The sequence below is a fragment of the Lissotriton vulgaris genome, chromosome 6, assembly GCF_964263255.1.
Source record: "Lissotriton vulgaris chromosome 6, aLisVul1.2, whole genome shotgun sequence".
Classification (NCBI taxonomy): domain Eukaryota; kingdom Metazoa; phylum Chordata; class Amphibia; order Caudata; family Salamandridae; genus Lissotriton; species Lissotriton vulgaris.
The window spans coordinates 330,042,703-330,066,012 of record NC_141694.1 but is presented as its reverse complement, the minus strand read 5'-3'; the positions used below and the strand labels follow the sequence as shown (position 1 = coordinate 330,066,012).

Genomic DNA, 23,310 nt, shown 5'->3' with positions numbered 1-23,310 from the left:
GGAGAGGCTCCACCGTCTGGACCCAAAACGTGCGCTTTCCTATTATCTGGATCGCACAAAACAGTTCCGGGTGGATGAACAGCTCTTTGCGGGCTACGTGGGCACCAAAAAAGGTCGAGCAGTACACAAGCAGACTATCTCCCGATGGGCCGTTTTGTGTATTAAAGCCTATTATTCTCTGGCGACGGCAGCAACTACTGCTTTGGGATAGGGAGTTCCTCTGAATGACATTAGTCAGGCAGCTACGTGGGCTCCGTTGCACACCTTTACCAAACACTACTGCCTTGACAATCAAATCCGGAGAGACGGCTTCATTGGCCGTTCGGTTCTTCAGGACTTTCTGGTGTGATCTTGTTCGCAGACCCACCTCCAGGGTTGGTATTGCTGTGGTATCTATTCTAAGGTAAGGAATCTATAACTAACATGTTTCTTTCAGATGAACAAGTTACTTACCTTCGGTAACGATATATCTGTAAGAAACATTAGTTAGTTACTGCCCCACCCAACCTCCCCGTTCTGCGAACTGATTTCTAGGGATAAGGATGACCTTTCAGGGCCCTAGTTTTGTGCACCAGTGATCAGTTTCTTGCATGGCTCTGCGTTTCTGGCGCGGAAAGTCTTGTACAGAACTGAAGTCAGCACGCAATGGCGGCTTCTAAGTAGCTATCGCGACGTCATCCCGACGATTGACGCCACCTTCTGACACACAGAGGTACTGCTGACAAAAAAACTTTCTGGATCCAGTCTGACGCCTGGGGGTAATTCTAAGGGAAGGAATCTATCACTAACTAATGTTTCTTACCGTTTCTTATCGTTACCGAAGGTAAGCAACTTGTTCGATCTGAATGAATCCTGGGCACTACTAAGAAACGTGCAAGTAAAACGTACTGCCACTAGGGAAGTCAAATCAGTCATGGCAAGAGTTGTCTGGATCCCTAAAGTCGGGGATATGTTCATAGAAATGATCGAGGACAAGAAAAAATTTGGGCTTTCATACAGAAAGCCTGAACCTGTCCGGGCTGTCGAAGGAACAAGAACAGTACTTCTTCCGCCTCTTGCTGGTAAAAAAGAAAAGAGATTTGTCTCCATTGATCTTATCAAACCACACTATGTGGCTGATACTGACTAGTAGGCCTTGGGGCTCCTGGGTAGCCGACTTTCTCCTGTCATTACCATACAGGAAGTTCAGACAGAAAGACTCATAACATTTAAAGAGTCTCCAATACAAAATAATGGAATTTCCAACAATGAAATGGAACTCGTTCCTCTTGAAACAGAACTTCAAAGCGCAAATGAAAGACAAATATCACTTTGACCTAACACGATGTCTACATCAATATGCCTCGACATGAAACACCTGCCAGTTTAACAAAACCTACTGAGCTACCAAAAATAGATTGAACTGCATCTGGCTACTTAGTCGATTTTGATACCTTCTCTCTTGATCCCAGTGAACCTGAGGTAAGCAACAAATTTGTGAATTCTACACTTTTCTGAAAAAGACCTATTTAGTATCACCCTGGCTCCAGCTCTGGATCATAACTGGAATATTGTATTTTCTGTTCTGGATTGGCCTAGTGACTGTTTTTTTATTACTCATAAATGGAAAATATCTCCCAGAACGCTCTTCAGTATCAAATGTGAACTTTGTCCTGAAACCTCATACATCATCTCATCGTAAACAAAGAGACCTCTTCTCTGTGAACATTACAGCTGTTCCAATTCCTGATGGTATAGTTTTGGACAAAGTTGATTACGCTGTATGTGGCCCCACTGAACTATTTAAAATACCACATTTATTAAAAATTTCTCTAAATTATGTCATTACCTCCAGTACATTTTCTGATGATTGGGATTTTGAAACGGAAATTAATATGTTGTCTAATTTAGATCAATCAGCTGCATTTTCAAGCATTGAAATTTTAGAAGACACATCAGACTATAACACTATGTACTGTTACCATCATTATGGTAATCAGTAACACAGTATCCCACGTATTATTTTCACATACCACCAATGGGAACATTGCCCAACACCACCTAAAGGTAGTTTGAAAACGTTGGCACAGAAATGTTCTTATTTTTCTGGGTTTAATACTTCTGTCCAGACCTCATATGTTCGAGGCATGTGGGCTGCTGAATTCATATCTGTGCATAGATCGCCGCCTAGTGTTGGGTCCGGATGATCGCACATTGTTGTCCTGGAAGAGTCTTCGAAGTATAACGAGATAGGTGGCTCCTCCCCTGGACTACAGTGCGCATGGGCATCAACTCCATCCTCAGATTGGTTTTTTCCGCCATTGGGTTTGGATGTATATTGGTTCCCTTTAGTCGGAATCAATGATAAACTTTCTTAAGGCCAAAAGGTCTTTAGTTTCTTCGTCGGTATAGTCTTGCGTTCGGTGCCTAATTCTTCCAGCTCGGTTCCAAGCCGGATTCCATAGACCCGCGTGCTTTCGGCGCAGAGAGCCCAGTCGAAGCCACAGACCCTATCGACTACTCATCATGGAACGGAGCCCGTTCAAGAGATGTCCCGTCTGCAACTCAAAGTATCCCCACATCGACGTCCACCCGTTGTGCAATAAGTGTCTGTCGCCGGACCATGATGAAGCCAGTTGCATGGCTTGTTCCCATTTCAGGTCCAAGAAGACACTTAAACATCGACGAGCTGCGCACCAGGAGGCCCAGCAAACTGCACTGGCGCCTGTGGACATCTTCGATGCCGGGGATGTTGAGGAGGAAGCTGAACAGGAAGTTGGTGAAAACCTGTTGAATCCCGCGTTGGAGGTCGGCTATAACTACGACGCAGACGCTGAAATGTTCGAAGCTGAAGAAGTCTACGACGAGGTAGGAGACGACGACGGGGCCTTTGGGGCCATGGAAGATAGCTCGAGCGAAGAGCTAACTCAAACTGACATTGGGGCCGTAACGCTTCAGAAGGCTCAGGTCGAGGGATCGCCACTAGGCCTTACCCAAGATCTTACAATGGGTTCTACGGCCCCGCCTTCGGGCTCGGCTACTGACATTACTATTGAGCCGTACCCTGCAAAATCGAAACCGAAAGTGAAACCAACGGTCTCGACGCAAGCAAAAGCTCTGGTGCCCCCCTCAAAACCGAAAGTGCGCATTACTTTGGTCGGATCAAAGGCCTCGGAGCCCTCTGCACCGACAAAGCAGAAGGGTGTTGTCGATCCGAAGACACAGGTCAAGGTCGTTGAGACGAAGTCTGCCACGCCGAAGACGAAGGTCAAGTTGGTCGAGCCGAGTAAATCGGCGCCGAAGACGGTCGACACCAACAAAGGACTCGGTGTTCCAAAGGTTCTCGAGACTCCGCGTCAACAGGACAAGGCCAAGGGCGGCGCAACCCGCGAGTCCACGCCTAGTGGTGCCTCGAAGGATCCCGTCGGCTCGACGCAACCGTCCGCCGCTTTCTCCAAACAAGTGGCGGACTCTCTAAAACGCATCAAGGAGAAGGCCTCGGCTGTCGGCCCGAAAGACCCTCCACCTTCAAAGCCGGTCGAGAAACCTCACAAAGCGTCGACGCCCATTCACTTCACGTTGCCGCCGAAGGTGGCGCCAAAGGCTTTCACCCCTAGGATGGGCGCCAGCGTGCCCGAGAAGGTGCCCTCGGTTCCGAAGTCGACGACGGTGGTCCCCACCTTAAAGCATCGGCAATCTTCATTTGAAGAACAACAAGAACACTTTATCGACGCCGAAACGGGCAGACTTTCCCTCCATAAACGGAAAATTGCCCCGGAACAGCCGATGGAGTCCTACAAAATTCCTTTAAAGAAAAAGAAGGATTCCACTTCGACTCCTGTTCTTGTGGAACCACTTTCTCCACATGCCCATGATGTCTCACCCACTTACTCTGACGTGCACGCTGGGGACGGCGATGATGAGGATGAGTACGGCTATCCTGTCTACACAGACCCTGAAGATACCAATGAACCCTGGGCTGCTTGTGCTGACCCAGGTGATCCTCATTCTGCCCCAGACACTCAACTCTATTCTGTGAAAACGTCGCCTACAGAGGATTCAGCAGCGTTTAATGCCCTCATTGAACGGGCGGCTAAAAACCATGACATCCAGCTCCATGCTGACCCCATTGACGTGGACTTTCTTTTTGATACCTTTTCCGTCTCAGAAAGAACTGTCAAGACTCTACCTATGTTGAAAGGTGTCTTAAAACATGCTGGGGAGATCTTTAAGGAGCCTACCAGAGCCAGGGTGATAAACCCTAGGATTGAGAAAAAGTATAAACCAGCGCCTACTGATCCTACTTACATCAAGGGACAGTTGCCTTTGGACTCTCTTGTTGTTTCAAATGCCCGGAAGAGGGCCAATTCTCAAACAACGGGTGATGCTCCTCCCCCAGACAAAGAATCTAAGGTGTTTGAGGCATCAGGGAAAAGGGTGGCAGCCCAAGCGGCCAATATCTGGCGCATTTCCAATACACAAGCTTTTCTAGCAAGGTATGACAGGGCACACTATGACACACTGGAGACCCTGTTGCAGCACCTGCCGGACGAATACAAGGAGGCAGCTGAGATGCTCATTCAAGAGGGGAAGCTGATATCCAATGCTTCAATTAAATGTGCACTGGACGCGGCTGACACCCCGGCCTGGGCTGTCAACACTAGTGTCCTGTTGAGACGACATGCCTGGCTCAGAATCTCAGGGTTTAAGCCAGAGATACAGACCACCATTCTTAATCAGACAGTAAATCCTGATCATCTGTTTGGCCCAGAGGTGGACACCACCTTGGAAAAGATTAAGAAGGACACTGAAACTGCTAAGTCCATGGGGGCCTTGCAGTCCCAGCAATTCAGGGGTGGGTCTTTTCGTCGCTCAAGCACTAGAGGCGTTTCCAGAGGCCAGCTCTCCCAAACGACGCAGTACTACAAAGGCAACACGCAGTCCACATACACCAAACAAAGTCAAGGTGGATATCGTGGTAACAGCGCCAAAGGCAGGGGTCGGTGGAAACAACAACCCCAGATCCTCTGCCACCAACAAACAGTGACGCCTTGTCACTGCCCCCCGACCACGCAACACCAGTCGGGGGGAGACTTCAGCAGTTCCTGCCGGTCTGGAAATCCATCACCACAGACAGGTGGGTCACACAGCTCATACAGTACAGTTATTGTCTGGAGTTAACATCCACTCCACCCAACTTGCCCCCAAGACACCGTCCTATGTCCGACGAGTACTTGCACTTATTGCAGCAGGAGGTCATCGTCATGCTGCAAAAAGGGGCAATCGAGCTTGTGCCTGTGGAAGAAAGAGGCACAGGAGTTTACTCACTGTACTTCTTGATACCAAAGAAGGACGGGTCCCTCAGACCCATACTGGACCTCAGACCCCTCAATCAGTACATTCTATCGGAGCACTTTCATATGCTGACCCTGCAGCAAGTACTCCTGTTGCTCAGTCAGGGAGATTTCCTCGCAACTTTGGACCTAAAGGATGCGTATTTTCACATTCCGCTGCACCCGTCACACAGAAAATACCTCCGGTTCACCATCCAAAACCAACATTACTAGTTCCAGGTTTTGCCTTTCGGGGTCACCACGGCACCCAGGTTGTTTACAAAGTGCCTGGCGACGGTGGCAGCGCACCTAAGGAGACAAAACATTCACGTCTACCCTTATCTGGACGACTGGCTCATCCAGGCAAAGTCAGCCCAGCAGTGTGCCGCCCAAATGTCCCACACCATTCACCTTCTTCACGATCTGGGATTCTCACTGAATTACCTAAAGTCCCACCTGCAACCCGCCCACATACGGCAGTATCTGGGTGCGACGATAAACACTCTGGCAGCCACAGCACAGCCAAATTCAGTGAGGGTCAACAGCATTCAATCGCTGATACAAAGATTCAGACCCCAACACTCGCTTCCAGCGCGAGTGTTCATGCAGTTGATAGGCATGATGGCCTCCTGCATCTCCATAGTCCCGCACGCGAGACTACATATGCGTCCGCTTCAGGAGTGCTTAGCACGTCAGTGGACTCAGGCTCATGGACAGTTGAAAGACCTAGTGTTGGTGAGCGTCGGGCATACAACTCTCTGCATTTGTGGAATCCACAAAACCTTTGCAAGGGACGACCGTTCCAAGAGCCTGCGCCACAGATCATCCTGACGACGGACGCTTCTCTCCAGGGATGGGGAGCTCATGTACTCCATTACACTGTGCAGGGACTATGGACACCACAGCAAGGGAAGATGCACATCAATGTTCTGGAACTGATGGCGATCTTCATGGCACTAAAAGCCTTCAAAGTACATCTGTGCAACAAGGTCGTGTTGATCCGGACGGACAACATGACGGCCATGTACTACATTCAGAAGCAGGGAGGAACGCACTCTCCACAGCTGTCTCATCTGGCTCAGAGCATGTGGAAGTGGGCCATTCAGAGAGACATCTTCCTCATGGCAGAACACCTCCCGGGCAAAGACAATCAGATGGCGGACCTGCTCAGCAGGTACAGCCACCAAATGCCCGAGTGGGAGATACATCCATCGGTACTCCACCCGTACTTCCAAAGGTGGGGTCATCCAGAGATAGACCTGTTCGCCACAAAGGAGAACGCAAAATGCCAAAGCTTTGCCGCCAGGTTTCCACACCCACAGTCGCAAGGCAATGCGATATGGATGAACTGGTCAGGCAAATTTGCGTACGCTTTTCCCCCAGCATCTCTAATACCGCTGGTGGCACGCAAGCTGAAGCAGCACTCGATGACTCTCATCCTGTTTGCTCCAACATGGGCTCGCCAACCATGGTACACCACGTTTCTGGAACTGTCCGTGGTACCGCATCAAAGGCTGCGGCTCACGCCCAGGCTTTTGACGCAGAGCCATGGCGACATTTAGCATCCAGATCCGCAATAGCTCAACCTGGCCATCTGGCTCCTGAGGTCTTAGAGTTTGGCTACCTCAACTTACCTCCTGACTGTATGTACATCATCCGGGAGGCAAGGAAGCCCATGCTATGCGGCGAAGTGGAAGCGGTTTGTCATTTATTGTGCAGGCCACAACATTAACCCGCTGGATGCATCTATTCAGAACATCATTTGTTATCTCTTACATTTGTACAAATGTAATCTGGCCTATGCTTCCATTCGCATACATTTATCCGCAATGGCTGCTTATCTCCAAAACAGACAGCACCTCTCACTTTTCAGGGTGCCTGCCATTAAAGCTTTTCTGGAAGGACTCAAACGAATCATTCCTCCGCGGACGCCACCAGCTCCGAAGTAGAACCTCAATGTGGTCCTCACCAGGCTGATGGGTCCCCCTTTTGAACCACTGCATTCCTGCGAGATTCAATTCTTGACATGGAAAGTGGCTTTCCTTATAGCGATTACGTCGCTACGGCGAGTTAGTGAACTCTATCCAAGAGCCATTTATTCAAATTCATTCTAACAGGGTGGTGCTTCGCACTAACCCTAAGTTCCTTCCTAAGGTAGTGTCTCAGTTCCATATCAACCAGACTATAGAACTACCTGTGTTCTTCCAAAATCCAGAGTCACTGGCAGAGCGAAGGCTCCACACACTTAACGTCAAAAGGGCCCTAATGTATTACATTGATAGGACCAAGGATTTTAGGAAGACTAAACAACTCTTTGTTGCCTTTGCGCCACAACATAAAGGTAACCCCGTTTCCAAGGCTGGTATAGCCAGGTGGATCGTTAAATGTATTCAGATCTGCTATCAGAAAGCCAAGCGTACTCTCACCATTCCACCACGGGCCCACTCCACCCGAAAGTTGGGGTCCTCCATGGCTTTCCTTGGAAATATTCCTTTCGAAGACATATGTAGAGCAGCCACATGGTCTACCACACACACATTTACAAAACATTACTGTGTTGATGTGCACTCCAAACAGCAGGCAGCTGTAGGGCAGGCTGTTCTAAAAACACTTTTCCAAACTGCTGCAGCTGGCACGGGCGGCCGCCGTCAAGTCAAGTCAAGTCAAAAAATTTATATAGCGCGCTACATACCCAGAGGGTCTCAAGGCGCTTGCAGAGGGGTGGGGAATTACTTGTCAAATATCCACGTTTTAAGTTGCTTTCTGAATGCTAGGTGGTTCTGAGTAAGGCGAAGGTAAGTGGGAAGTGAGTTCCAGGTTTTAGCTGCCAGGTAGGAGAAGGATCTACCTCCCATGGTGGTTTTGTTGATGCGAGGTACAGTGGCAAGGGCTTGGTTGGATGATCGTAGCTGGCGGGAGGGGGTGTAGAAGGACAGTCGTGTGTTGAGGCATTCGGGTCCGGTTTCGTAGAGTGCTTTGTGTGCGTGGGTTAGGAGCCGGATGTGATCCTCTTATTGACGGGGAGTCAGTGGAGGTTTTTCAGGTGATCAGAGATATGTTCTTTACGCGGGATGTCTAATATGAGCCTGGCTGAAGCGTTCTGGATTCGTTGGAGTTTTTTCTGGAGTTTAGCGGTAGTTCCGGCGTAGAGGGTGTTTCCGTAGTCCAGTCGGCTCGTGACCAGAGCGTGGGTGACCGTTTTCCTAGTTTCGATGGGGATCCAACGAAATGTTTTTTTGAGCATGCGAAGAATGTTGAAGCAGGATGAAGAGACGGCGTTGACTTGTCTGTTCATCGAGAGTGAGGAATCCAGGATGACGCCCAGGTTCCGTGCTTGGTCCGTCGGGATGGGTGCTTTTCCAAGGGCTTCTGGCCACCAAGAGTCGTCCCAGGCAGAGGGGGAGGTACCTAAGATAAGGACTTCTGTTTTATCTGAGTTCAGTTTCAGACGGCTGTGTTTCATCCATTCGGCTACTTCTTTCATTCCTTCGTGTAGGTTAGTTTTGGCGGTGCTTGGGTCATTGGTGAGTGATAGGATCAGTTCAGTGTCATCCGCGTAGGAGATGATGTTGAGGTTGTGTTGGCGTGCGATGGCCACGAGGGGGCTCATGTATACGTTGAAAAGGGTGGGGCTGAGTGAGGACCCTTGGGGTACGCCGCAGATGACTTCAGTGGCTTCTGAGATGAATGGTGGGAGGCGAACTCTCTGGGTTCTTCCGGTGAGGAACGAGGTGATCCATTCCAGTGCATTTCCTTGTATTCCGATGTTTCTGAGACGCTGTAGAAGGGTGCTATGGCAGACTGTGTCGAAGGCTGCGGAGAGGTCAAGGAGGATGAGGGCGACTATTTCTCCATTGTCCAGGAGAGTTCGGATGTCGTCTGTTGCAGCGATGAGGGCGGTTTCAGTGCTGTGCTTGGCTCGGAAGCCGGATTGTGAGGAGTCGAGGGATTTGTTTGTTTCAAGGAAGGCGGCGAGCTGGTTGTTGACCACTTTCTCGATGACTTTATCCGGGAATGGAAGGAGCGAGATGGGGCGGTAGTTTTTGAGTTCGGTGGGGTCAGCTGTGGGTTTCTTCAGAAGGGCGCTGAGTTCGGCATGTTTCCAGCTTTCCGGGAGGGTTGCGGAGTCGAGGGAGCAGTTGATGACGTCTCGGAGGTGCGGTGCTATGATGGAGTCTTCTTTGTTAAAGATGTGGTGGGGGCATGGGTCTGTAGAGGGATCCTGAGTGGATGGAGTTCATCAGACGGATGGTGTCCTCAGTGGAGATTGGCTTCCAATCATTGAGGGTGTTCAAGGGAGGTGGGGGACATACAGGGGGATGGGTGGGTTGGTCTTCGGGTTGGTTGTCGAAGCTGTTGTGGATGTCTGCAATTTTGTTGTGGAAGAATGAGGCTAGGGAGTCGCAGAGGGCTTGGGAGGGGGTGATGTCGTTGGAGTTGGCCGAGGGATTGGTGAATTCCTTGACGATGTTGAATAGTTCCTTGCTGTTGTGGGCGTTGTTATCTAGTCGGTCCTTGAAAGCGGCTTTCTTAGCATTTCGGATCAGTTGGTGGTGTATGCGGGTGGCGTTTTTGAAGGCGTCCTTGGTGCTGGTGGTTGGGTCTTTTTTCCAGGCCTTCTCAAGGGAGCGGCTGAGTTTCTTGGATTTCTTAAGATCATCGTTGAACCAGGAGGCCTTCTTGAGGCCGAGTTTGATTTGTCGTTTTTTCAGTGGTGCTAGGATGTCGGCGCTGTTGGATAACCATAGGGTGAGGTTGGTTGCGGCTTGGTCGGGGTTTGAGGAGTGGGCTGGGGGGTTTAGAAGAAGCGATGAGGAGATCTGGTCGATGGTGATTTTGTTCCAGTTTCTTTGCAGAGTTGGTTGGGGGTTGTTGTTGGGTTTGGGCTTGTCGTAGGTAAAGTGAACGCAGCTGTGGTCAGTCCAAAGGAGATCCGTGGTGTGGCTGAAGGAGACATGATTGCTGGAGGTGAAGACAGGGTCGAGTGTGTGACCTGCGATGTGGGTGGGGGAAGTGACAAGTTGTTTAAGTCCGAGGTTGGCGAGGTTGTCCAGAAGGGTGGTGGAGTTGCGGTCGTTGTTCTTTTCAAGGTGGAAGTTGAGGTCTCCTAGAAGGATGTAATCTTTGGAGGGGAGCGCGTGTGGAGTGATGAAGTCCGTGATGTCCTCACTAAATTGTGCGCGGGGTCCTGGAGGTCTGTAAAGGAGGGTGCCTCTGAGTGTTGTTTTGGGGTCTATGTGGATCTGGAAGTGAAGGTGTTCAGAGTTGGCGAGATTGACGTCTGAGCTGGTTGAGATGTGGATGGATTTCTTATGGACGATAGCGATTCCTCCTCCTGTGTGGCCGATACGGTCCTTGCGTATGATCTTATAATCTTCAGGGATGGCAATGGTGATGTCTGGAGCAGAAGAGGCGTTCATCCATGTTTCTGTTAGGAAGGCGACGTCCGGAGAGATGGTGTCTAGTAGATTCCATAGGTCTATGGCGTGTCTGTGGACCGAGCGGGTGTTGAGCAAGATGCATTGTAGGTGGTTGGGGTCGGGTATCAGTGGTGTGATCGTAGCGGAGTTGTTGTCGGAGCCGTTGAATTTGCAGGACTTGCATGAGAAAGGTCCATGGGTTTGTCCAGGAGCAGTTTGGACGCAGTTGGGGGAGCGTCCGGGGTTGAGGGCTAGGAGGGTGGTGGCATCGTAAGTAATGCGGGAGGGGTGGACATTACGAGGACCAGGGGCTCTGGCGCTGGGCGCGGTCCAGGCGCGGACGGGCGTAGACAGGCTTACCTTTGGCGCACCTTCGGCGCGGCCGTAGCGCGTGGACGCTGCGCGTGGGACCATCTGACATAAATGGACAGTGGAGGGGGCGGAGCGTGGGAGGGGCAGCAGGGAGGCGGTAGTGTGGCTGAGGGGCGGGCCTGGGGAGATCAACAACAACAAAATGGAGGGTCCGAGGGGAGGCAGACAGGGGTAACAGTTACAAAGATATAGCGAGTGAGCAGCAAGCACAATCAAAACAAAAGCGCTACACAAATACAGCGGCAATGACACAAATACAGCAACAATGATCCCAATAGCGCTGACGGAGGCAGATAAACAGCAGAGGCGCTACGCGTATGAGGCGTCCAAATACAAGCACAGCAACAATGATCCCAATAGCGCTGAAAGAGGCAGGCAATCAACAGAAGCGCTACGCGTGTGAGGCGCCAAAATACAAATACAGCAGCAGTTCAGTGTTCAGCGCGCTGCTACGATACCAGGGAGCGTCGCAGCTGAGGCACAGGAGGAGCGTGGTGGAGCGGCCGTACTGGAGCAGGTCCAGGTGGTCACAGTTAGGCTGGGAGAGAGGAAGGCTCGATGAACGTGGGTGGGAGGGGCAGCAGGGAGGCGGTAGTGTGGCTGAGGGGCGGGCCTGGGGAGATCAACAACAACAAAATGGAGGGTCCGAGGGGAGGCAGACAGGGGTAACAGTTACAAAGATATAGCGAGTGAGCAGCAAGCACAATCAAAACAAAAGCACTACACAAATACAGCGGCAATGACACAAATACAGCAACAGTGATCCCAATAGCGCTGACGGAGGCAGATAATGGAGGGACTGCTATGTATTCTATGCACAGATATGAATTCAGCAGCCCACATGCCTCGAACCGAATATGCTACTTAGCAGTATGCATCTGTTCTTGGCATGTAGGGCTGCTGACATTCATATCGCCCGCCCTCCTCCCCGGCGCCTGTAGCGGCTGCAGCATTCACGCATACTTCTAGCATGGTCATCATTCACTTAGTTTCACTCCATCTTGGCCACAATGGCTAAAGACAATCTGAGGATGGAGTCGATGCCCATGCGCACTGTAGTCCAGGGGAGGAGCCACCTATCTCGTGATACTTCGAAGACTCTTCCAGGACAACAATGTGCGATCATCCGGACCCAACACTAGGCGGCGATCTATGCACAGATATGTATGTCAGCAGCCCTACATGCCAAGAACAGATGCATACTGGTAAGTAGCATATTCGTACTGTAAGGTTGCACCTACACCTGCACAGAAAAACACCAAAAACATATTTATTCTGCATCCTTTATTTCCCAACTGCCTGAACTGGGTTTCGACTTATGTAAGGGCACTGTAGACACAAAATCAGTCTGGGGTTGCAAGAAATTGAAAGTTCAGGGAACAGAAGCACTATTTAGAGGGTGCCTCATTCCACATCAGATAATATTTTTGAATGAAACTGTGTACAGACTTCCTGTCTTGAACTAGTCAAGAACAAGGACTTGAACACGCTTCGGATTACCACACCTTCACATATTAATTTTACATCACATGGAGGGGATACGATAGATGACATTCAGTACAATACTTCAGACCCCATTTGGAAGGGATGGTTAGTTTGGCCCACAGACACAAACAGATGTTAATCAAGATTCAAGGGTACAACCAAATGATTTAGTATCCATAGGCCAGACCAACGCTATGTACAGAGAGAACATCCAGGGGTGGTGACATCATACATTGTGGGGAAGTTGTGCCTCAATTGGCTGAAAACCTCGACACTGTCTCAGGTGAAACTGCACTTATTCTTACTCTCAGATGAGGTGGATCTAAGGGATTTTTTATTAAGTGCTCGAAAGCCACGTCAGAAACGTTTCTATTATTCTGTCAGTAATAAAATCTGGAAGATCTCTCAACAAAGGGCTGGGAGAACCTTTGTGAAATTGATAGAATTAACCTAAAAAAGGCGCTGGCTGTAGCTGATAATGGTATGACTACATTAACATCCATGATTTATTCACTGGGCAAAATGGTATCTTCTGCTATAGATATACTAGAGCAAGACATGTCCATACTATAACACTGCTTTAAGTAATAATAATTCCTAGGCAACTGAATACCTGTCTGGAGTCAGGTTTAACACATACAATTTGATAAACAGGACCTCAGTGTACTGACAAACAAAGAAAGTTAAAAAAAAAAGTGTTCATTTTATTATTACATATAAAAATGATAAAACAATGTCAATGTCACATGCATATCATGGACTGACACTGACAATCTCAACTATGTTCTATTATGTTATTAAGGTGGACGCTGCAATCATTGCATGCTTGTTATGTGCCTTAGCAATTTATCAATAGCAGGTCCCTATTTTCTGCATACAATCTAACTGAAAAGCAGATAACTTTGGCACAAAGGGGAGCAAAGTATACAATGCTTCATATTGAAAACCTCAACAAGTTACCGTTTACTGTGGCAGAGTCACCGTCCACAGAACGGTTAATCCATGGCCATATAACACTACCAGTCAGAACTTTCCAGTTTCAGTATTGCCTTAAACAACAACTGGCTGGCAGATATGAAGCGACTGGTAGGAAATTCATCAAGGGATCTTGATGTGGACATGGAAATGTTCCTTAGCGGTATCAACTGCGAAAATTCTTCCAGTGGATCTCTCCTATACCAGAATATCATGCTTTACGTGGGTAATGCCTTTTCTGGTAGAGTTTTTATCCAGCCGTTGATTACTTACTGGCCCTCCCAGTTCTGCAAACTGATGTTTCTACCTAAAAACAGTCATTGTAGGATCTTAGTTTCTGCACACTGATCAGTCAGCCTTCTGACGTGGCTTTGTGCTTCTGGCACTTAAGGAGTCACGTAAAGAAACCAATGTCAGCTCGCTTGATTGGCGCCTATAGAGGCACTGCGTACGTCACATCTGCTACGGCTAACGATACCGATTTTAATCTGATTGGCACCTTCTTCCAACTCGCAGAGGTGCTCATCATTATTTTCTTGATCCAGTCTGACCTGTGGAGCATTCTATGGTAAGTAATCTGTAGCTAGATAGAATCTCTGCCAATCTGATAGAGCCTTCTAGCTGCATATTCCTTGCCCTTTAATTGCCCAGGCATTAAGCTGGATCTGGAAACTGTTGCTGAGCAATACCCCTTGCGCCCGACATCGGGTGGCTCTATTCGGCTCAGTTTTACGTTGTCAGCGTCGTTCGCATCAGGCTTTTGCATCCTTCACAATCTGGTTTTCGTAGCGGTCACTCTATGGAGACTGCTCTTCTGGGCGTAACCGAAATGCTGTGCCAGAATTTGGATGCAGGCAACACGGTCACACTTGTCTTATTGGATTTAAGTGTGGCCTTTGACACGGTGTTTGATTGATAAATGCCCATCAATCCATAGGGGTGACTGGTTCCGCACCTAGTTGGTTAACCTCTTTTCTTACTGACCGTACGTTTCAGATCTTTTCTTCTATAGCAAACTCCAAGATTCATTCAGCCCCGTACAGAGTTCCCCAGTGGTCTATCATCTGAGTACCCCAGGGGTCTATCCTCAGTCCTTTGTTGTTTAATAGTTATGTTAGACCCCTGGCAACCATCGTTGAAGAAGCTGGACTGTCGTTATTTTCATATGCTGACGACACAGATAATTTTTTCTTTTTCTGCAGGAAAAGATTCAGAGCATTCTGCTCTCCGGGCTGGGCTTAGCAAAGTGGCATCATGGATGCATGCCAATTTTCTCAAGCTGAATGGTGAAAAAACAGAGGTTTTGGTACTGGGGAAAGACAGAGAGCTCTGGGGTCCGCAACATTGGCTCGCAGAAATGGGTGCAGTACCGCAACCCTCCCGTCATGTAGCAACCTCGGCTTTAATATTGACGACTCACTATCTATGCATCAACAAGCCATGACGGTTGCTGCAACATGTTTCACCATTCTGACATGGCTGAGAAACATTTTGTGGATGCTTTCCAGCCCCACTCAGAGAACCATAGTCCAGACTCTTGTTACTTCTAGACTGGACTACGGTAATATCCTCTACCTTGGAGCTAATGAAGATGTGCTACGGAAGCTACAGAGAGTTCATAACTCGCGGCCAGACTGCTTTACCATATTCCTAGAACAGCTTCTATTTCCTCTTTCTTGAGGGACCTTCATTGGTTAAGAGTAGAAAATCGGATTACGTTTAAAGCTCTGAACTATATATTCAGAATTAAGCACGGCATGGCTCCCATGTATGTGCAAAATTTAGTCCACCCTTATTTGCCTTCACGTACTCTCAGATCCACTAGTCGGGCTAAATTTCAGGTACCGCGCGGCTACCTCAGAAAATAAGAGTTTTATCCTGCATTCCTTCAAACATTGACAAACAAAACTGACTATTTCTTATTTGAATTTGGACACCCGAAATTCTTTAAAAAAATAAAATTAAAGATCCTAATTGGGGCAGCTAAACTATGGTATCAAGTCTGAAGTACTTTGAACATTTCTTACTACAGCTCCATGGCTCCCATATGGGATTCCCCGGGCACACCAGAATGCCTAAAAGATTCCCTGGCATTGCCACTAAAGACGGCCGGAATCAACGAATGGGGCCAGTTGATGACAGAGAACTCAATAGAATCCTGGGAATACCAAGTTGAAATCACCAATTCATCGGTGTCAAAATTTAAATATTACCAACTTACAAGCTGGGCAAGTTCACTAAAGGATACAAAAACGGAAAGAATAGACCTAGAGAATGAAATGACGAAGACCACGCCAATAAAGAAGAAAATATCAAGATGGTACTGGGCTCTAATCACTGCAGGAGAAGAGGATTTCTCGATCCCAGAGTCAGTCTGGAGAAAAGACATAACAGAGCTGGACCTCCAAAAATTATGGCAGCGGTCACTAGAAAAATGCTGGTCAACCATCAAACCAGCCCGTCTGAAAATAAATCATTTATTCACAATACACAGGGAATACTGGAATCCTAAAAGACAATCAAAATTCAAAGGAGCCAGCGTAAAATCCTGCCCTAAATGCGGGCAAGAAAAAGCGAATGACCTGCACATGTTCCAAGCCTGCCCCCTACTTGATTCCTTTTGGCAGGAAGTTGGTAAGACGTTATGCCGGGTATTGGGAAAACATCTAGAAGTAAGTACAACTCTTATTAATTTTGGGATTGACACCAAGGTGGGTTTAAGGAAAGAGAAACTAACAAAAAAACAGGAAAATCTGTTGTTTGTATTTATACTACTTGCAAGAAGGGAGATATGCCTAAACTGGGTTAAACCAGTAGCACCAACACATAGTGACTGTCTAAATTCTATAATAAAAACACATAAAATGGATAGGAAAGGAAAGCCCACTAAAAAATCGAATTTTTGGGAAATCTGGGAAAATTACCAGGCACTCATTACATAAGGTAATGTAGGAACTTGATTCATTTAAACAAATCCGATGATTAAAGCCGTGACAATAATTCAGACGGGAATCATTCCCGCCGAGTGGCCAGGAAGGCTAGCTCTCCCCCCCGTTACAAAAATTATTGATTGAAGGATGCAGGAGAGCCAAGCTTCGAATCTACTTCAATAAAGGGAAACTCTCCGTTGCCGGAATAGTATTGCTGAGAGAGTGCAGGCACAATCTTGGAAGTCACGGCCTCCCGTAAACTCCTTCCATATTTCGCGTGCAAAATGAGGATGAAAAAAAAAATTCAGGTACCAAAGATTAGACTTTACCGTATGGGTGGCCGTTCCTTTTCCTATTTGGGCCCTGTTCTGTGGAATGCTCTTCCGATGTCCCTTCGCACTCAGACGAGCGTTACACTTTTTCGCAAGTCTTTAAAAACTTGGCTTTTTAATCTGTAAGTTCTATTCCCCATTTTTGCTTGTTTCTGCCGGGCGCCGGGAAACCCTTTTGGGTAGCTGTTGCACCTAGATATACATTCAAATAATAGTAATAACCCTGGTCGTTCAACACATGGCTGGTTCTTTGAACAGCAGGGTGGACAAACTCAGCCATCGATGCCTAGCTGATCACGAATGGCGTCTCCAGTCGGAGGTGGCGCAAGGTCTTTTTCAACAGTGGGGAGAACCTAGGTTAGATTTGCTTGCCTCCAAAGAGAACGTGCAGTGTGGGCAGGAATGCACGCTGGAGTTTCCATGGCGGCTATCGCTCAGCGACCCTTTTCGTCATGAGTGGAGCTCAAGCCTGTTGTACGCCTTTCCGCCTATACCACTCCTGCCCAGGGTTCTGAAGAAGAGCAGGAGCAACTAGGCCCAAGTCATTCTTGTGGCTGCGGACCGGGCGAGGAGAGTCTGGTATCCAGAGCTACTGAGCATGAGTATTGATCCTCCGATCAGGCTGCCCCTTCGGGAGGATCTTCTGTCACAGCAGCAGGCGCTTGACCTCCACCCAATCCTGTCAACTGCGTCTCCATACGTGGAGGTTGAGCGGCAACAGTTGATAGAATTTGACTTTCCTCCTGACGTCTGTAACGTTATTCTGGTGGCCAGGCGGCCCTCCACTAAGACGGTATACGCCTGCCGCTGGCAGAAATTTGTATTATACTGTACAGAAAGGTCAATTGAACATCTTTCTGCTTTTTTCCACTGTACTTTTATTCATTCTCACCCTTGCCCAGCAGGGATCTGCTTTGCGAACTCTCAAGGGTTCCTTCTCCTCGGTCTGCTTTTTCGCGGCTGCCAGACAAGCCCTCTCTCTCTCTTCAAGTCTCCAATTGTGAATAGATTTCTCAAAGGGCTGGCTCACCTGTTTCCACCAACTTCCTTTGTCATACCACAGTGGAACCTTCATTTGGTCCTTACCTATCTGGTGTGTGCTCCTTTTGAGACTCTACCAATTGTCCCCTCCAGCTTTTGACCATCAAAACAACCTTTTTAGTAGCAATTACATCTGCCCGGAGGGTGAGTGAGATGCAGGTGTTATCTTGCTCGCCTACTTACCTTATGTGCTTTCCGGACAACCTGGTGCTTTACACCAGAGCATCCTTTTTTGTCACAGGTTGTGACCCAATTCCATCTGGGTCCCCTGCATCCCTGTAAGAAAGAGGATGGTCTCCAACGGGTGGACCCAAAAAGAGCGTTGTTGTTCTACCTTGACCGCACTAAAAAGTTCCGGGTAGATGGGATGACCAACTCTTTGTGGGGTACGTGGGAGCGAAGAAGCAAAGGGCAGTGCAGAAAAGGACCATCTCTCGCTGGGTCGTTCTCTGCATCAAGATCTGTTATGCCTTGGCAAAGAAGCAGCCCCTTGAGGGATTAAGGGCTCATTCCACCAGGGGGAAAGCTGCGACTACGGCCTTGGCTCTGGGTGCCCCAGTCCAAGACATCTGTCAGGCAGCAACATGAACTTCTTTGCACACGTTCGCAAAACATTACTGCCTTGATGGCCAGGTGGGCAGGGACAGGCATTTTGCCCGTTCAGTCCTGCAAGACTTTTTAGTTTAGGATATGAGTGCCCAACCCACCGCCGTGTTGGTATGGCTCGGGTATCTGATTTAAAGGTAAGGAATCTGCAGCTAGAACTCTCTATCAGATGAATGAGTTACTTACCTTCGGTAACACATTATCTGGTAGAGACTAACTGTAGATTCCTTGCAGTCCCACCCAAGCCTCCCCGCTTGTGGACTGATATTGTAGGAGTAGGGATGTTTCTCCCTTTCAGGGCCCTAGTTTTGCACGCTACTACGTCAGTTACTTCGTGGCGCTGCGCTTCTTGTACAGAAAAAATGAAAAGTACTGACATCTGCGTGCCGACTTCATAACCAACGCCTACGACGTCACGCAGCGCCTACTGGAGCTACCGGACGTAGCGTGCAAGGGGTATTGCTCAGCAATAGTTTCCGGATCCAGCCTGGCGCCTGGGAAATTCAAAGGTAAGGAATCTGCAGCTAGATAGTCTCTACCAGATAATGCTTTACCAAAGGTAAATAACTTATTTGTTAAAGTGTTCCTGAAGGTAAGTAACTTGTTCTCTGATGCAATTACACACATCGGCACTTAAAAATAGAATGTTTGTGCTTAAAGGTTGCAGGAAAAGGTTTACCGTGATACTCAAAGTGATGTCAGAAACTCAAAGCATAAGCCACCTAAAAGAAAGCAAACGGAGAGAAATACATTTAAGCTAGAGTAAATGGAAACAGACTTGTTTGCATGGTGAACATGAAGCAGGATATGCGAAATTTAAGCTAATAGTTTAAAAAGTGTAAATGCAAGTACAGGTTAAACATCATTTCAGGCACACTAAAAAATGGCAGATGGCAGAACCTTCATGCGGTTGCACCTGATCCGAAATACCCTCAATAGTAAATTTGCCCCTTTCTTAATGTTTACAAAGGGAATATGTGCACACTGATAAGACACCCGCCTTCACAATGTCAGTCCTAAACAGAACTTAAACATGTAACAGAAAAAAGCACAGGTGCACCATAAATTAGAATTATGAAACAATATCAATATTCATCACAAGGCACAGACAGTGAAGTCCAGAAGTCTTGTTTGTTTGATTCTTTATTTTTCAACAGAAGAAAAACGAACAGCCGACGCGTTTCGTCCCAAGACGGGACTTCTTCAGGGCTGTGTTTGTAAGAAAACCATATAAAACAAACAATTAAAATGATGCACTATTGTATAACTCAGCCGAGCCACAATAGTCACAAATTAAAAGAACATTCATGTAAAATGTTACAAAAAGAATGATCCTGTTTGCTTACATTTTTGAGCCAGTCTATATATGGCCTACCCCAGACAAATTCAATCGGCTGTTCGTTTTTCTTCTGTTGAAAAATAAAGAATCAAACAAACAAGACTTCTGGACTTCACTATCTGTGCCTTGTGATGAATATTGATATTGTTTCATAATTCTAATTTATGGTGCACCTGTGCTTTTTTCTGTTACATCATTTCAGGCACCATAAATAATTCTAAATTCAATTTTAAATGCAAAAGATGTGATCAACTGGACGATAGTTATGGAGGAAATCTGGCTTGGTCTAACTACTCTGGTAAAGCAGACTGGGAAAACTTAGCTCTTTCAAAAAAAATATATTGAGAATGTAACTCCTTAACATAAGATTACCTTACAGTGTTCTTTGGGAAAAAAGGAAAAAATCCTTTCAGGTAGCAGCATCTCGGCTCTTTCATCAGTCTTTTTAAACAAATGAGTGTTTAAATGATGTGACTTTCTCTGAACCAAGTTTTCAGGCCATAACTCTTTTCTTTTTCTGCTTTCAGCAGCCAAGTCCAAATCGAAGGGAAGATCGACCTGTTAGTTTCTATCAAATATCAGCAAACCAGATTCACACTAATGTGGCATCACTTGCAAGAGATGCTGCTAACATTGCAAAGGATAAACAGCGAAGCTTTGTGCCTAGTATATTACAAAATGAAACCTATGGCGCACTCCTTATTGGCAATAATCCACCTGCACAAGCAGTAATACCTGTTTCTACAAGTGGACCTCCTCTTCCTCCAAGAAATTTTGTAAAAGGTAACAATATGGTAAACAGCCATGATGTATTTAAAATGCGTTCAAATCAATCAATCAGGACATTTATAGAGCGCGCTACTCACCCGCAAGGGTCTCAAGGCGCTGGGGGGCGGAGGGGGAGGGGGTGGGGGTGCTGCTACTGCTACTGCTCGAAGAGCCAGGTCTTGAGTTGCTTCCTGAAGGAGAGGAGATGGTCTTGGGTCCGGCGTAGGTGGGTGGAGAGGGAGTTCGACGTCTTGGCTGCCAGGTAGGAGAAGGATTTCCCTCTGGTGGTGGTTCTGCGAATCCGTGGGATGGTGGCGAGGGCGAGGCTGGCGGAGCGGAGTTGACGGGTGGGTGTGTAGAACGTGAGGCGGTTGTTGAGGTATTCGGGGCCAGTGTCGTGGAGAGCTTTGTGAGCGTGGGTGAGGAGCCTGAATGTGAACCTTTTGCTGACGGGGAGACAGTGCAGGTCTCTCAGGTGGGCAGAGATGTGGCTGTGTCGGGGTATGTCCAGGATGAGTCGTGCAAAAGCATTCTGTATGCGTTGGAGTCTTTTCTGTAGTTTGGCTGTGGTTCCGGCGTAGAGGGCGTTCCCGTAGTCCAGTCGGCTGGTGACGAGGGCCTGGGTGACCGTCTTTCTGGTGTTGGTGGGGATCCACCGGAAGATCTTTCGGAGCAAGCGGAGGGTGTTGAAACATGATGATAAGACGGCGTTGACTTTCTTGGTCATCGTGAGGGAGGAGTCCAGCATGAAGCCTAGATTGCATGCATGGTCCGTGGGCTTGGGGGCGGTGCCCAGTGCAGGGGGCCACCAGGAGTCGTCCCAGGCGGAGGGAGATGGTCCGAAATGAGGACTTCCGTCTTGTCTGAGTTCAGTTTCAGCCGGCTAATCTTCATCCATTCCGCAACGTCTTTCATTCCTTCCTGGAGGCTGGCTCTGGCGGTGGTGGGATCATTGGTGAGGGAGAGGATCAGCTGGGTGTCGTCGGCGTAGGAGATGATGTTTAGGTTGTGTTGACGTGCGATGGCTGCGAGGGGGATCATGTAGATGTTGAAGAGGGTGGGGCTGAGCGAGGAGCCTTGAGGCACGCTGGAGATGATCTTGGTGGCCGTTGAGCGGAAGGGAGGGAGGCGGAATCGTTGAGTTCTGTCGGAGCTGTCTGTCAAAGCGTATGATACTATTTTCAGTGTTAGAACAAATTGTAGAAACTGATAGAAACTTCTAACTGCAGATTCCTTACCTTAGAATTATCCCCAGGCTTCTGTCTGTATCTGGAAATTTTTCACGAACAGTATCCCAGCACGCAGGTAGGTGGCAATGTTCAACTCCGCTGGTGTCATTCACGCTGGAAGTGACGTGCACCGGGTCTATATAGGAGCCACCTTACTGCATTGATGTCCATTCTTTTCTTTCCCCACCAGTCGGCGCAGATCCAGAGAGACCTTCTTCCATTCACCTTTTGACTGCCTTTTTTTTACTTTTTGTCCTGAAGTTTTTTACACTTGTCTCATGATTTGGCAGGGATGTCCATGAGGAAGGCTGAATTTAAACCCTGCTGTGCCTGTCGCCGGCAAATGTCAGTGATGAACTTTGGCTGTCTATGGTGACTTGAGCACGACTATGATGTCAATACCTGCGTCGATTGTTGAGCCATGCACCCCAGGACCTGGAGGAAGCAATCCCTCAAGCTCCTTGGCGCTCGACGTGCGATGCCACGACTTTCTTGATGCCGGTCAAGAGGAAGGTTCCGGGATCATTTGCAGAGCTGTAGACCTTTGTCACAGTCAAAGTCATCCCACTCTGGTAAGTCCTACAAAAAGTAGAGCAAGGAGTCAAAGAGGTCTTCAACTTCACCCTTTCCGTTGAAGTCATCTGATGAGATGGGGCAGTGTCTTCACTCGAGGCCTTGTTCCGCTGTTGGCCTGGGCATCAGTTTTGAGATTGTACCCTACTTGTTCACCGGCGGTGGGTCCACCCTCGGCACCAGTCGCGCCCCTTGGATCCACAGATGGATCCGGAGCGGCACCGGTCGTGCCACCTCGACCTTTCCTGACTCCAGTCTCGCTGTGTACGCTTCCTGTCTCCATTCTTATCCCCATGTCTGACATGAAATTGAAGGGGCGTTGTCTGACTAGAGGCATTCCCTCCAGGCCGGAGCCTGAGCCCTATTCCTTTGGGCTAGGACTTGGGGAAGATTGGGAGAGGCCTCTGGACCCTGAAGAATACCAGCTCTTAGACCTGAATGTGGACAGCCGTGAGCAATTGGGAGATGCCAGTGGACCTGACACCTCCCCAGATAATGGCTTGGTCGCTACTCCTACCGTGGCTAAGGAGGAGGGTTCCACATTTGCTATGGTGGTGAGGAGGGCGCCGAGGTCCTGGAGCTGCATCCTCCAAGCCTCTCTTGTTTGCCATGCGCCCATCATTGGCAACCAGTGGGTGGCAGGATACACCATCACCTGCACCACTGGAGGTAACATCAGACTGCTGACTTCTCCAGATTGTCTGAAGGGGCTACTCCCTCAACTCATGCCACCCACTTACAACAGGCTGACAGTGGACCATCTCTCCCTACTCCACCAGGAAGTGTTGGCTTTCTTGGCCGAGGGAGCTATAAAGAGGGTGCTGACATTAGAAGTTATTCTTAATTGCTAATCCCGCTACTTTCAGGTGTCCACTAAGGACGGAGGTCTTAGTCTTGTCGTAGACCTGTACTCTGTCAATGTCTTCCT

At 48.2% G+C, this 23,310-nt stretch overlaps 1 protein-coding gene across 2 annotated transcripts in view; it reads left to right on the top strand.

The window, feature by feature from the left end:
* The window catches only part of ASAP2 (ArfGAP with SH3 domain, ankyrin repeat and PH domain 2), a 1,186,778-nt gene that overhangs the window by 957,422 nt on the left and 206,046 nt on the right, over positions 1-23,310 (top strand). The window contains exon 22 of one of the 2 annotated variants that reach the window (XM_086926365.1): positions 20,343-20,595. In XM_086926365.1, the coding sequence (XP_086782491.1) occupies positions 20,343-20,595 (253 nt within the window). Of the gene's footprint in view, positions 1-20,339; positions 20,596-23,310 lie in introns of both variants that reach the window. The other variant, XM_086926364.1, reaches the window with a different exon arrangement.